Source organism: Limanda limanda, chromosome 9, assembly GCF_963576545.1.
Source record: "Limanda limanda chromosome 9, fLimLim1.1, whole genome shotgun sequence".
NCBI lineage: Eukaryota > Metazoa > Chordata > Actinopteri > Pleuronectiformes > Pleuronectidae > Limanda > Limanda limanda.
In genome coordinates this window covers 2,670,872-2,684,090 of record NC_083644.1, presented here as the reverse complement: position 1 = coordinate 2,684,090, position 13,219 = coordinate 2,670,872, and the positions used below count along the sequence as shown (strand labels likewise).

At 46.0% G+C, this 13,219-nt stretch overlaps 1 protein-coding gene across 1 annotated transcript in view; it reads left to right on the top strand.

The window, feature by feature from the left end:
- The window catches only part of LOC133010907 (adenylate cyclase type 1-like), a 38,396-nt gene extending 26,425 nt beyond the window's left edge, over nt 1–11,971 (top strand). The window contains exons 10-20 of the mRNA XM_061078565.1: nt 263–360; nt 1,787–1,871; nt 2,434–2,523; nt 3,830–4,110; nt 4,557–4,683; nt 5,802–5,918; nt 9,662–9,808; nt 10,035–10,133; nt 10,531–10,645; nt 11,436–11,560; nt 11,639–11,971. Coding sequence (XP_060934548.1) covers nt 263–360; nt 1,787–1,871; nt 2,434–2,523; nt 3,830–4,110; nt 4,557–4,683; nt 5,802–5,918; nt 9,662–9,808; nt 10,035–10,133; nt 10,531–10,645; nt 11,436–11,560; nt 11,639–11,971 — 1,617 coding nt within the window. The remainder of the gene's footprint in view (nt 1–262; nt 361–1,786; nt 1,872–2,433; nt 2,524–3,829; nt 4,111–4,556; nt 4,684–5,801; nt 5,919–9,661; nt 9,809–10,034; nt 10,134–10,530; nt 10,646–11,435; nt 11,561–11,638) is intronic.
- The last annotated feature ends 1,248 nt before the right edge of the window (nt 11,972–13,219 follow it).

Sequence of the window (13,219 nt, the reverse complement as noted above, 5' to 3'; positions counted from 1 at the left end):
GACTGTAGAGGGCGCTGTTGCTCAGTAAAAGTTACACAATCCCAAATGACGAAAATTCACACATTTCATTGTAATACGAGGTTCAATGTCTTCAACTTCAACGAGGAGGAGCTAGCAGGGAATCGAACCCCAGACCCTCCAACCCGCTCTACCCCTGTACGGCATCCACCTCTCAACACAAGGCCTTACACACTCGGTGTTTAGCAGGCTCTGGATTCCCCTGGTGCAGATCTACAGTAACACAATGAATTGTTTCTCTCAGTATCACCAGGTGTATGACGACCATTTCATCAGCGCTGTGGTTCTCTCTCTAATCCTCGCTGCGCTGTTCGGCCTCATCTATCTGCTAATGATCCCACAGTGAGTGCACACACACACACACACACACACACACACACACACACACACACACACACACACACACACACACACACACACACACACACACATACACACACACACACACACATACACACACACACACACACACACTTTTCCACATTGGCAGTTTGTCCGTTGGTGTAGTATAATTGGATCGCTCTTGCCGAGCTGTAGTGACACAATTAGAGAAGAAGCTGATTTCACTGCAGTCAGTGGAAAACCAGGGAAACTAACTCTGGTCTCCTCCTCCTCCTCTTCCTCCTCCTCTCCTCGTCTTCCTCTCTCCTCCTCTTCCTCCCCCTCTCGCTCCTCTCCTCCTTATCCTCTCCTCTTCCTCTCTTCTCTCCTACTCTCCTCCTCATCCTCTCTCCTCCTCTTCCTCCTCTTCCTCCTCCTCTCCTCATCTTCCTCCCTCCTCTCACTCTCCTCCTCTTCCTCTCTCCTCTTCCTCTTCTCCTCTTCCTCTCTCCTCTTCCTCCTCCTCTCCTCCTCTTCCTCTCTCCTCCTCTTCCTCCCCCTCTCGCTCCTCTCCTCCTCTTCCTCCCCCTCTCCTCCTCATCCTCTCCTCTTCCTCTCTTCTCTTCCTCTCTCCTCCTCTCCTCTTCCTCTTCCTCCCCTCTCCCTCTCCTCTTCCTCTCTCCTCTTCCTCTCTTCTCCTCCTCTTCCCCTCTCCTCCTCTTCCCCTCCCCTCTCCTCCTCTTCCTCTCTCCTCTCTTCTTCCTCTCTGCTCCTCTCTTCCACTCTCCTCCTCCTCTTCCTCCGCCTCTCGCCTCCTCTTCCTCTCTTCTCTTCCTTTCCCTCTCCTCCTCTTCGTCCCTTCTCCCTCTCCTCCTCTTCCTCTCTCCTCTCCTCTTCGTCCCTTCTCCCTCTCCTCCTCTTCCTCTCTCCTCTCCTCTTCCTCTCTCCTCTCCTCTCACTTCTCTCCTCCTCCTCTCCTCTCCCTCTCCTCTTCCTCCCTCCTCTCCCTCTCCTCCTCTTCTTCTCTCCTCTCCTCTTCCCCTCTCCTCCTCCTCCTCTCCTCCTCTTCCTCCCTTCTCCCTCTCCTCTTCCTCTCTCCTCTTCCTCTCTCCTCCTCCTTCTCCTCCTCATCCTCTCCTCCTCTCCTCCTCCTCCTCCTCCTCTCCTCCCTCTCCTCCTCTTCCTCCCCCTCTCTCCTCCTCCTCATCCTCTCGCCTCCTCTCCTCTTCCTCTTCCTCTCACCTCTCCTCTTCCTCTCTCCTCTCCCCTCCCTCTCCTCTCTCCTCTCTCCTCTCCTCCTCCTCCTCCTCCTCCTCCTCCTCTTCCTCCTCCTCCTCCTCCTCCTCCTCCTCCTCCTCCTCCTCCTCCTCCTCCTCCTCCTCCTCTTCCTCTCTCCTCCTCCTCCTCTCTCCTCCTCTTCCTCCCTCCTCTCCTCTTCCTCTCTCAGGGGGATGCTGGTGCTGCTGCTGCTGGTGCTGTGTGTGTGTTTCCATGTGGCCTGTGTCATGTATCTGCATCTCACCAGCGTTCAGGTAGGATTTCTAAGGCTAGCACTTTCCCCCTGCTCCCACTCTTTATGCTAAGCTAAGCTAATTACCTGCTGGTTCGAGCCCTATCTTCTGCATGCAGACGATAACAGATCTGGAGATAAAACAAAAGTCTATCTCCTGAAATATTAAAGCTATATTTATGAGGCCATTTAGAAGAATAAATATTTTTTTATTTCATGTCTCATCCAGAAAACTGTGTGCTTATTATAATTATACCTTCATATTAACTGTATCTTCCTGAACAACAACAACAAACCATTTTAACACAGTTTAGACAAAAGGTTTTTCCACAAGTCAGGTGAGCAGGACTCTATTCTTGCCTCTGACTGCTTCCTGCCGTTATGACACTTTGGCGTTATTACGCTACATTGAACTGTCATCGGTTCCTTTAAGCTCCTCCTCTAATGAGCCACACAACAGAATGCAGCCGTTTCATTTCCACTCCCGACTAATGATGTGTCCCAAATGCTGCTGAGGTGGATAAACAGGTGCTTCATTTACTGACTCCTTCTATTCACCTCCTCCCCTCTCCCTCTGGTTCTAGTGCCAACCCGGCTGCCTCACCATCCAGATCCGATCGGTTCTGTTCGTGTTCCTCGTCCTGCTCACCTACTCCGTCGTCCAGGCCTGTGTGGTGAGTCTCTGAGTTCACACCAGACATATACATATGTTGTAAAGCTATTTTAAAGTGAGGTTTCTATCTGGAGCACATCACTGCTTGAAACCGGCTCAAAGTGCTTTACAGAGCCAGAACGTTTTCTCAAACGATATTGATGCCAAAGCTCTGGATTTCAGCCTCTATGCAGAAAACTGGTCTGATACCAGTGCTCAGTTAAAGGCTGTTTACCTCACTAGGCATCATCCGTGTAAATAACAGGGATCAAGCTTTAATATGAAAGGCCACCTCCTAAATAAAGATATAAATGAAGATGGATGACATGACAGCCTCTTTAAAACGAAGCCAGAGTGTCTGGATGGATCTTAATTAGCAGATGGGACCTGAGCCAATGAAAAATTACATTAAATAATTTTGCAGAAAGGTGGTTTCTATCATATTAGGTCGTTGTTATCACACTGACGTACGATCATGTTTCTGATAAGTTTGGTTTTAATTATCTGATGAGATGAAAATGGGCTGAGACGTCACAGAGATTTCTAAATAGAGCCAGGAAGTGAAGATACGTCAAAATGTGAAGAATAAACACATGTATATAGATTTACTGAATCGTTATGTATTATTGAAATCATTCAGAATCATGCATCATCTTCAGGATCAGGGCATACGGAATAAAATTATGAATAAAAATCTAAAATACTATCATTTTCATACTGGTGAGCATTTAAATTTGTCATTAGTGTTGCAAAGCTTTCATTATTTGCCTAAATTCAATATAACCTACTTAATTAGAGGGTTTTAAAAAGCCTGTATGAATCTAATGATGATAAAAGCAGAGTTTAGTGTTTACTCGTCTCTGCAGAACTGGGACTTGGCAGAATCGCAGCCGAGCAGATGTTGCCTCAGAGTCTCAGAAGAAAACAAACATCGACTGTTCAAGAGTAAAATGCTCATTAGAATAATTTAAATGTAAATTGTCTGGTGTCAAGTCAACACACTGGGACTCAGTCGGTTTGTGTTTGTGTATAAACACTGATCTCATCAGGACCACGTTGACTGAAGTCTGGTCGGATTGAGGCTAAAGGTCGTTTCTAAGGTCATGGGTCAGTTTAGGGTTAGTCAGACAGGAAGAAGGTTTTGCTGTAGCTAATTTCACTTGGACTTGAATCAAACTTTTTAAATTCCTTCATTACATTTGTTTTGAAATAGTTGTATTCCAATAGATTGTACTGGTTGGTAGATTAAAATCAGCTTTTCCAACAGGACCTACAGTTTTGCATATTAAACCAACTGTCATCATGAATAAACTGAAAACTGCTCGTAGGTGGGATGTGTTCCTTGGGTGAAAGTGGCGTTGGTGAACTCCAGCCGCTCTGTGGACGCCGTCCCTGCCGACCCGAGCGGCGTGGAACCCTCCAACAGCACGGCGGCGGCGGAGAGAGCTTGCTCCAACATGGCGTACGGTCTTCTCTCCTGCGTGGCCGGCACCCTCACCGTCGTGCCCTACCTCCGCGTGTCCTCGCTCCCCAAGATCCTCCTGCTCCTCCTCCTCTCCGTCACCTACACTGTCGTCATGGAGACCAGCGGCTACCGCCAAGCTGTGGGGTGAGACCGAGCTGCATGTGATGTGTGGTCTGATACGCCAGAGATGTGCTGAGGTTGTTTATGTGTAAATGCACATTATAAATTCCTAAAATCTCTTGTTTTGTCTTAGTTCAGAACCCAAAGCAAAGAAAAGGACTAAACTTTTACATTTAAAAGGACACAAGCAGTAAATATTGAGCTTTATTGCTTCATTTAATTCAGTTATTTATTGAATAAATGTACATTTCTTTTTGTAAATGTTGTTATTTACCTGTTATTGAGCTTTTTTCTTCAACCACTCAACAATAACTAACAGAAAATGGTTGTTCACAGGCGAAAAATAACTTGAACGGCAAAACAATTGAAACGAAAACTTTGGCTTTTCGTGTGTTTCTTTCGTGTCTCCACAAAACAATCACTTAACAGTGAATTACACAAACAAAACCTCCACTTTGTGTGTCCTTCAGCGGCGGCTTCCTCCACACGAGAGGCTACGACCCCGTGTTGGCCGTCCTGTTGTTCTCCGGAGCTCTGGCTCTTCATTCACGACAACTGGACCTGAAGCTGCGGCTCGATTATCTCTGGGCAACTCAGGTGAGTGTGTGTGTCTGTGGAACCGGTTGCTGCTGATGTGGGATTCTTGTCATTAGGTCGTTTAGTTGAGTCATAAACGTTTCTTCAGGTGGTGAGAGAACGTTTCAGATGTTGTTTGTCGGGTTGTTGGTTTGATCCTCATGTCGACGTGACCCTTGAGCTTCAAACATCTGATGAAAGCTTTTAAATGAAATTAACACAATGTATTCTGAGGCGTCAGGATCTCAGCTGGATGGACAGTTTGTTTGATGGGTTGATGGTTCAATTCCCCACTTCTCTGGTCTGTGTGTTGCAGTGTCCTTGAGCAAGACACTGACCCTGTGTGTACGTAGGTCAGAATGAAGGAATAGATTTAAATCAGAGTAAGATACACGCTTCTAGATTTTAGTCTTTCCGTTTGAAGATAGTTAAAATATTTTCATTTCAAATTTATAGAGTCTAAATATAATTCAGGCTCAAGTGGTGATTTATTGATTTTGACTATTTATGAATGAATTCCTTGTTTAGATTGTTAGTCAATCAAGTTTATTTGTATAAATACTGTTAGTGTCAGTCTGTTTAATCCATTTGACAGATTATATGTTATATATGAGAAATGTTTGAGATCTTAAATATGTAATTACAGATCACGTCATAATGTTTATTTAATTTTCTATTTAGACCAAAAAAGATTCAGCCTCTAACAAACATCTTTACATTAATGATGAGATGGAATATTGTTGCAGTGAAACATCTTGTAGGATTCTGTAGGATATTGTGGTTGATATGATGTTTTATTCTCAGTGTGTGTGTGAGTTTATTTATATAAATAAATAAATATATATATGTGTGTGTGTTTACATGCGCCTACTTGAACAGTGGATAGTCAAAGAGTTTCTATTTTTAGAATCAACAGAGGTTTGTGTTGTTTGCAAATCATTATCACCCTCTAGTGATGAGGTCGAGCTATTACACCCTGTGGTTGAGCTGCAGCAGAGCTTCATTGTGTCCAGACCACAGAGGTTGTGTGTCTGTGTCATGTGTGTGTCATGTGTGTGTCATGTGTGTGTCATGTGTGTGTCATGTTCACGTTCATGTGAAGACTCGTCTCCTCCTGTGTGATCTGTGCTGCTGTCCAGGCCGAGGAGGACAGGGACGACATGGAGAAGGTGAAGCTGGACAACAAGAGGATCCTGTTCAACCTGCTGCCGGCTCATGTGGCTCAGCACTTCCTCATGTCCAACCCCAGGAACATGGTGAGGATCCAGTCGTGTCAGGGCTCGCCCGGTGGGGGGGCGTCAGCCTGGAGGACCTGATTCCTCTGAGTACACCAACACAGACCTACAGACATCCTGAGACGTCTGTAGCTCAGAGGGAGTCAGAGTGAAACTGAAGCTGCTTCAGGGCCCTGAGTCACACACTTCTCTCAAAGACAAGGACATTTCCTTTATTGGGAAATGAAACCAAAGAATTAACATAATTATATAAACAATAGAGTCACGAAGACGGAGAATTAACACAACTAGATTCCTAGATATCAGAATCAGAATCAGAAGGTATTTATTGCCAAGTAGTTTTACACCTACCTGTAATTTGCTCTGGTTATTGGTGCAAACAATGAACATAGAAACATAAAAACACAATAAATACACCACACATAACAAAAACAATAAAAAAACAAAATATATTTACTCACTATTTACTTCTTATTTACTCACTTTTTCTAATATTTATACAAAGTAACATTTGTTTAGACATAAACATATCTATATAAAAATATAAAAAAGATAAAAGATATAAAAAGTGAAATGCAAAATGCAAAACAGTGAACAGTGTCAAATTGCAAAATGCAATGTAATGCAGTATAATATAATATGTGTGAATTTAACACATCCTTGAGGTGTAGGGGTGGAATAAAAGTCAGGTCACTCTAAAGTACACATGCAGTACAAGTACACAGGTATTTAAGTACTTTCAACAACGTGTATAAATAATATATAAATACATTTTAAATTGCTTTCACTTTTAACATACACTTGTCCTGCTGTCATCATGAATTTTTTTGACTTAATCAATATCAAATGAGACATTTTGTCATCGTGCACACGGAGCTAGATTCAGTTAATTCACCGTCTTAACGAGATGAAATATAAAGATCAACCAGTGGACTTGTACATTTTTTATTGAGTGTGATGGAGAAGATGTTTTTTATCTGTCAGCAGAAGCATGAGACTGAAACCTTCTCATGAACCTGCGATCGTTCACCATGAGACTCGAGTTCCAAACATCTTAAACTTTCACTTCTCAACCACATTTAGTTCAGTTTGTCCGAAGCTTCTCCTCTGACCCTCCAGTCACTGAACCCGTGTTCATCAGCCTGTGTGGAATCTAATCTGAGCATCTGAAGGTTTCACTTCCAGCTGATTATCAGTTCTGATTCTGCAGAAGTTGCTGATTAAACCTGGAAGCTGCCGGCTTTGTGTTTGGCCTCGTTAACAGATTCTCTCTCTCTCTCTTTCTCTCTCTCTCTCTCTCTCTCTCTCTCTCTCTCTCTCTCTCTCTCTCTCTCTCTCTCTCTCTCTCTCTCTCTCTCTCTGTGTCCGAGAAAATATCCTGTTTCTGTTCTGGACAATGGCTCGGCTTCCCCGACCATGTGTGCTGGTGTTAGAATGGAAGTGTGAGCTGTCTGCGTCCACTGATTGATGAACATCCCCTCCACTGATCCCTGTTCCTTCCTCGGGCCCCCCCCGCTCGCCCTCCTCCTCCTCCTCCTCCTCGGGAAGTGATGAAAACACACATCCCTCCGCCTGCGAACCAGGAAACACTCGGCCCCTCACGAGGAGAAGCCTGGATGTAAACACAGGAGCTGTGGCCACATTCCTGCTGCCGTAGTAAAATGTGGACATTTAGTGGGTGTGGCCTGAGGATCCAAATTTATACTAGTTTTATTTGTCATTCAAAAATACGTATACATTCCATAAGAAAGATAAATTGGCCTCAAAACAGAAATGTATATTTATCTACATTATAGTGAGGATACAAACATTAACTGCAGATTATTCCCTCAGGAGTCAGACCTACACACATCCTGGTTTATTATCAGCAGTTTAATGCTGAAATATATAGAATTTTTTATTCTTTATTAGAAATGATTCCACTAAACAGGATAAAAGCATGAAAATGAGACAAACACCATCAGTCTTGCTTTTTTATTTTCCTCTCCTGTTGCAAAACACGGGTTACACTAAAGTCTCTTATAATAGAACACACTGTGATTGTGTATTTAAAACGTTCATGTTGTGAGTTAATCGAGCAGAACCACACAGCTTTGACGTTGCAATCCAGAATTGAGCCTATTTAACATATTAGAATCAAATCTGGGCTAAGTTGTTGCGTGATGACGTCAAGAGCTGAAAGAAGCTTGATCTTCTAATGCAAAGCTAAAGGTCAAAGCTGCAGAAACGATCAGACTTTCTAAAGTGTAAAGCCCCAGAAACACTGGTTCCTACATTTCCCATCATGCAGCTTGACAGGCTCTGGCATTCCACCCTGTCCTCCAGGTGAAGTCTCCCATCATCCCAAAATAAAACTTCTGTCCATTAGTTAAAGTTCACAACCTCAGGTAGGAAGAACTGGGATGTGAACTGTGTGCTCACATTCTCCTCTGTGGAGAAAACCTGGATCCTGTAAACAGCACAAGTTGTATCTATGTGTTTAGATAATTTACACAACTCTTTACCGTCTTTACAATATTTAAACAATAATAAAGAGCAGATGTGACAGGCAAATAAATTAAAAAGTGCACATTAATCACAAAAATATCTGCTAGGTGTCAAAAGTTCACATTAGAGTTTTACTGACTTTCTGAGTTGTTGATACGACTTTAGGTGTGGATAGCAATTGAGAGCAATTGTTTACGATTATTTTGGAAAAATTCAACAATCATAAATACACTGTAGATATATAATATCTCAGGTGATTGTTGTCCTCCTCATCGTTAATTAGTGAATCTTCAACAGTACAATGGGTGGATTCTGCTTTTAGGGCAGAGGGTTTTGCAGAGTGGAGCCTTCAGATGCTTCCGACATTATAACAGACGTTTGGTTTGGTTTGTTTGTTTATGAGCAAGATTACACAGAAACTAACCATGAAACCTGGAGGGAACCAGGATGTGGTTCAGGTCAGAGACGAGCACATACAAGTTTGGTGTTGATGCATCACCTCGTGGTCACGAGATCACAGAGAATAATTCATTAATTTAAGGACCTTGGCGTCGACCCACACGCTTTGGGCCAATCAGACGCCACTCGGGTTCTGGTGAGTCGGTTAAACTCCCTGTTGGTTTTGTGCCGTAGTGAGAACCCAGAACTGTGTCACAGGAACAATAGTGAGTTCCTATCCTCCAACAATCAGTGGGCGGGGCATCAGACGACGCAGGGATCATCTGAGGCTCAGACTGGTCAACACTGGGAACAGGAAGTGTGTTCCCGGCACGCCGGTGACCCCACTGAGCCACGGTGTATAGAAAGACTTCCTCTCCTTCCTCTGGGCTAAAGTTCATCCATACTCTGTATTCATAACACAACACAGTGGGACCTCGGTGAATCTGCTGCTGCTGCAGAGTTTACCTGCGACTCGTCTGTCCTGCACACACAATCACACACACATTAACACACATTAACACACATTAACACACACACACCATGTAAACACCAGCAGCTTTTTACAGGTGACGGACACAGTTTGAATCTCTGTTGCTCGTAAGCTGCAGTTAACCCGAGACAATGTGTATTTTCCTCAGTTTTTTCGCTGTCATAGATTTTGTTTGATTTGTTTGGTGCTTCAATTGGAACCAGAAATGCACTTTGCTCCTATTAAATCTTTATTTTAGATCTCTTAATGACTCTGCACCTGATTGTTTGTAGAACTGGAATAACGTTGATGGTAAAAGGACCTTAATCTTAGAATTTGACCAGAACCCACTCCTCCTCTCCTCCAGGACCTGTACTACCAGTCCTACGCTCAGGTCGGCGTTTTGTTCGCCTCCATCGCCAACTTCAACGACTTCTACATCGAGCTGGACGGGAACAACATGGGAGTCGAGTGTCTGCGGCTCCTCAACGAGATCATCGCCGACTTCGACGAGGTGATGAAACAGCTCCTGAAAGTTTCACGTTTCCGCGTTTGGGAGAATCTGAAGATCTGATGCAAGATGAACTGACTTGTGCTTCATAGAATGTTTATCGGTGCGATGCAGAGAAAAGGTCCCAGATGGGAAAGTTCTTCTTCCTGCAGGAATCTGTACTCGGTTCGTTTGCATGAACTCAAACTGACAGTTTAATGATTTGCTCGTCTTCTCTCCTTCCTCCCAGCTGATGGATAAAGAGTGCTACAGGGACATCGAGAAGATCAAGACCATCGGCAGCACGTACATGGCTGCAGTCGGGCTGGTTCCTACGACTGCCTCCCAGGTACACTCGCTATATTTAGACGCTTTGTGAGTTTTACTTTCTGTGTTCGCACCTTTTGAAACGGTTCAGAATGCACGGAGCCTTTTCTTGAGAGGCCTGTTATCCCCAGGTTGTTATTTTCTGGGTGTTGACGTTCAGAACACGTTTCACTCCACAAATCCTCTGCGAGGGATTACCGGCCCCTGTGGCGTCAGCATATTTCACATTCATAAAGTTTCTTTAAATCCTGCAAAGCTGACAAACAAAAGAGTCCTTTCTGAAAACTTCTGCAAACGTCACAGTCGCTGACGGCCGAAGGTGCTTTCACTGCGGGCCGAGACGGGAACAATGTGTTCCATCATGTCAGGAGGACACAGATGCACATAATTGAGTTTTCTTCTGTTTCACTGATTCTCAGCCAAAGAAGTCCGTCACCTCACATTTATGCACAGTGTCGGATTTTGCCATCGAGATGTTTGACGTCCTGGACGCCATCAACTACCAGTCTTACAACGACTTTGTCCTGAGAGTAGGTGAGGGAACACACACACACACACACACACCAACACACACACACACACATGCAGACGTACATACACGGGTCTATATAAACATCGGTGCTGCAGCTCCTGACCTATTTGCACTGGACACTGGACGTTCAGTGCCGGTAAGTTCGGCAGGAAATGCATCACAGGAAGCTCGTCACAGCGAGACCTGGAGCTGGAGGTTCCATTGTGTTGTGTATCCTGTGGGGAGCGCGTGTTTAATCCCAGTGAAGCCTGGTGTACACAGTGCCATCCTGTCTGCAGACTGTGGGAGCTCCGTGTGCTAGAACCCTGCGTATGTTTGGATGTCCCACGTCGCAGAAGCTGTCGGTAATTTTGCGGTAACAAGTCCAGAATGTGCAGAAAAGCAAAGATGGGTCAAGGAGCCGGTGGGTCGATGTCCTGCAGAAGATAAAGAATCAGTCTCACACCAGTTTGCATGAATGTGATAAACTGAGAATAGAAATAAATCTGATCTGGAGCTTTCACCTCAGAAGTCATGACACAAAGCTTCCTCCTGCACGATGGGACTTGATTCACTCGTAACATCACAACTCATGATTCTGGAAACTGATACTTGGAGGCTGCGGCTCTGGAGGTAGAGCGGGTCGTCCACTGAGGTCGGTGGTTTGATCCCTGGCTCCTCCAGTCTGTGTACTTGAACCAAATTCGATTTTATAGCTTCTACTGAAAATGATCCTGACACATTTTCTACAATCTGGAGTAAACGTGGCCCGACTCTGGAGCTGATGACCCGGATGTTGTGGATTGGTTCCAGGTATCAACGTGGGTCCGGTGGTTGCCGGGGTGATCGGCGCCCGGCGGCCTCAGTACGACATCTGGGGCAACACGGTGAACGTGGCGAGCAGGATGGACAGCACCGGGGTTCAAGGGAAGATCCAGGTACACATCTGCTCTGGCTTCGTTTAAAACCTTGAGTATCTATCGTGTCTCACGTGTTTCTCTACGTTTCGTCTCCAGGTGACCGAAGAGGTTTACCGCGTCCTCACCGACCACTATGACTTCGTCTGCCGCGGCCAGGTCAGCGTGAAGGGCAAAGGTCAGATGCTCACCTACATCCTGGAGGGGCGGCGACATGGCGGCCGGCCTCCTCAGACCCAGCTGCAGTTGCCCGGCAACCCGGACCGCCGGACGAGCGCGTTCTCCCACGGCAGCGTGTGCACCCGGCTGAGCCCCGCCCCCACCGTCGCCACCTACGCCACCATCAGGACCCCCAACCCGGGCATGGCCAAGCCCACCACCTCCACCAGCACCACCAGGTACCTGCCCTCTGTCGCCACGGCAATGGTGTGACGGACGCTGTCTCCATGGTGACCGTGGGAAACGGGAGAATGATGGCGTGGAGCAGAGAGAGCTCCGTTCTTCTTCTACTGAGGCGGACACACTGATCAACCAATGGGAGGCCTGCGTTTAGGAGGGGGCCGGCCTCCATCGGACTCACGCCTCCAGGGGGCGTCAGGCTCCGGGACGTTTTAGCCACGTTGCTCCGTAAACCAATCACAGGCCAAGGATGTCTCCATGATCTCAGAGTAGACGCCGTGAAAAACTGAATCCACGACATAATACGAAACCCACTGCAATGCACCCTGGGTAGTGTAGTGCACAAGCCTCAAACGCATCCAGAAGTTTCCGATCGACCATTTTCTCTCAGTATAATACCAAATCAGTGCTGTTGCCTTAGCAACCGCTCCTCACGATGAGTTCCTTGCCATTTCTTTTTCGTTGCCTTTTGTCGATTCATCGGACTCGTGGTCACGGGGGCGTCGCCCTCCATCAGACTCGTGGTCACGGGGGCGTCGCCCTCCAATCAGACGCCTGTTTTCAAAGTGGATGAAGCCAAATGTAGAATTGTAAAAAGGCAGTTTTAACGATTTTAAAAGCTGCCGAAAACACAACAGGGCGTTGCCTCCGCCGGGTTGGCGGCGACGGCACGTCTCTGCCCCCCCCCCACCCCCCCCAACCCCCCTCCCTTCGCCGAAGCCCTTTGGACGGCGCCGCTCGCCTCGGCGTCTGTAAGTGCATGATGCCGCCGCTGCATTCCAGTCCCGTTCCCGTCTGTTCTCCCTGTGATGCTTGACTTCCAGATTCTTCCTCGTCAAAGTGTAGCAATAACGCAATCTCAGCCCCCCCCACCCCCACCCCCACCCCACCCCCCTGCATGCTGTAGCCGGCTGGACCCTTCCACCCGATCGTGTGTGTAGCCTTTAGCGTGTGCGTCGCCACACACGTGTGTATCTCTGTGGAGTTGAAGCATGACTTAGATAAAAAAATTCTATATTTTCCGTATCGTGCGAGTGTGATTCCTTCCTCACGGAGTTCTATCTAAAAAAAAAAAAAAGAAAAACTTTTTATTTCCCGCGTGCTTGTTTACGAAGAAATATTTTCTATTGTTGAGATTTATTCAGTTTGACTATTTTTATGAAACTTAAAAGCTGCTTTCGGTCGAGCGGAGGAATCCGCGTCTGGCTCCTCCCACCGGACCCAGATGATTCACTTCCTGGTTTAGCTCCTCCCCAGTACGGCTCACCACAGCCATGAACT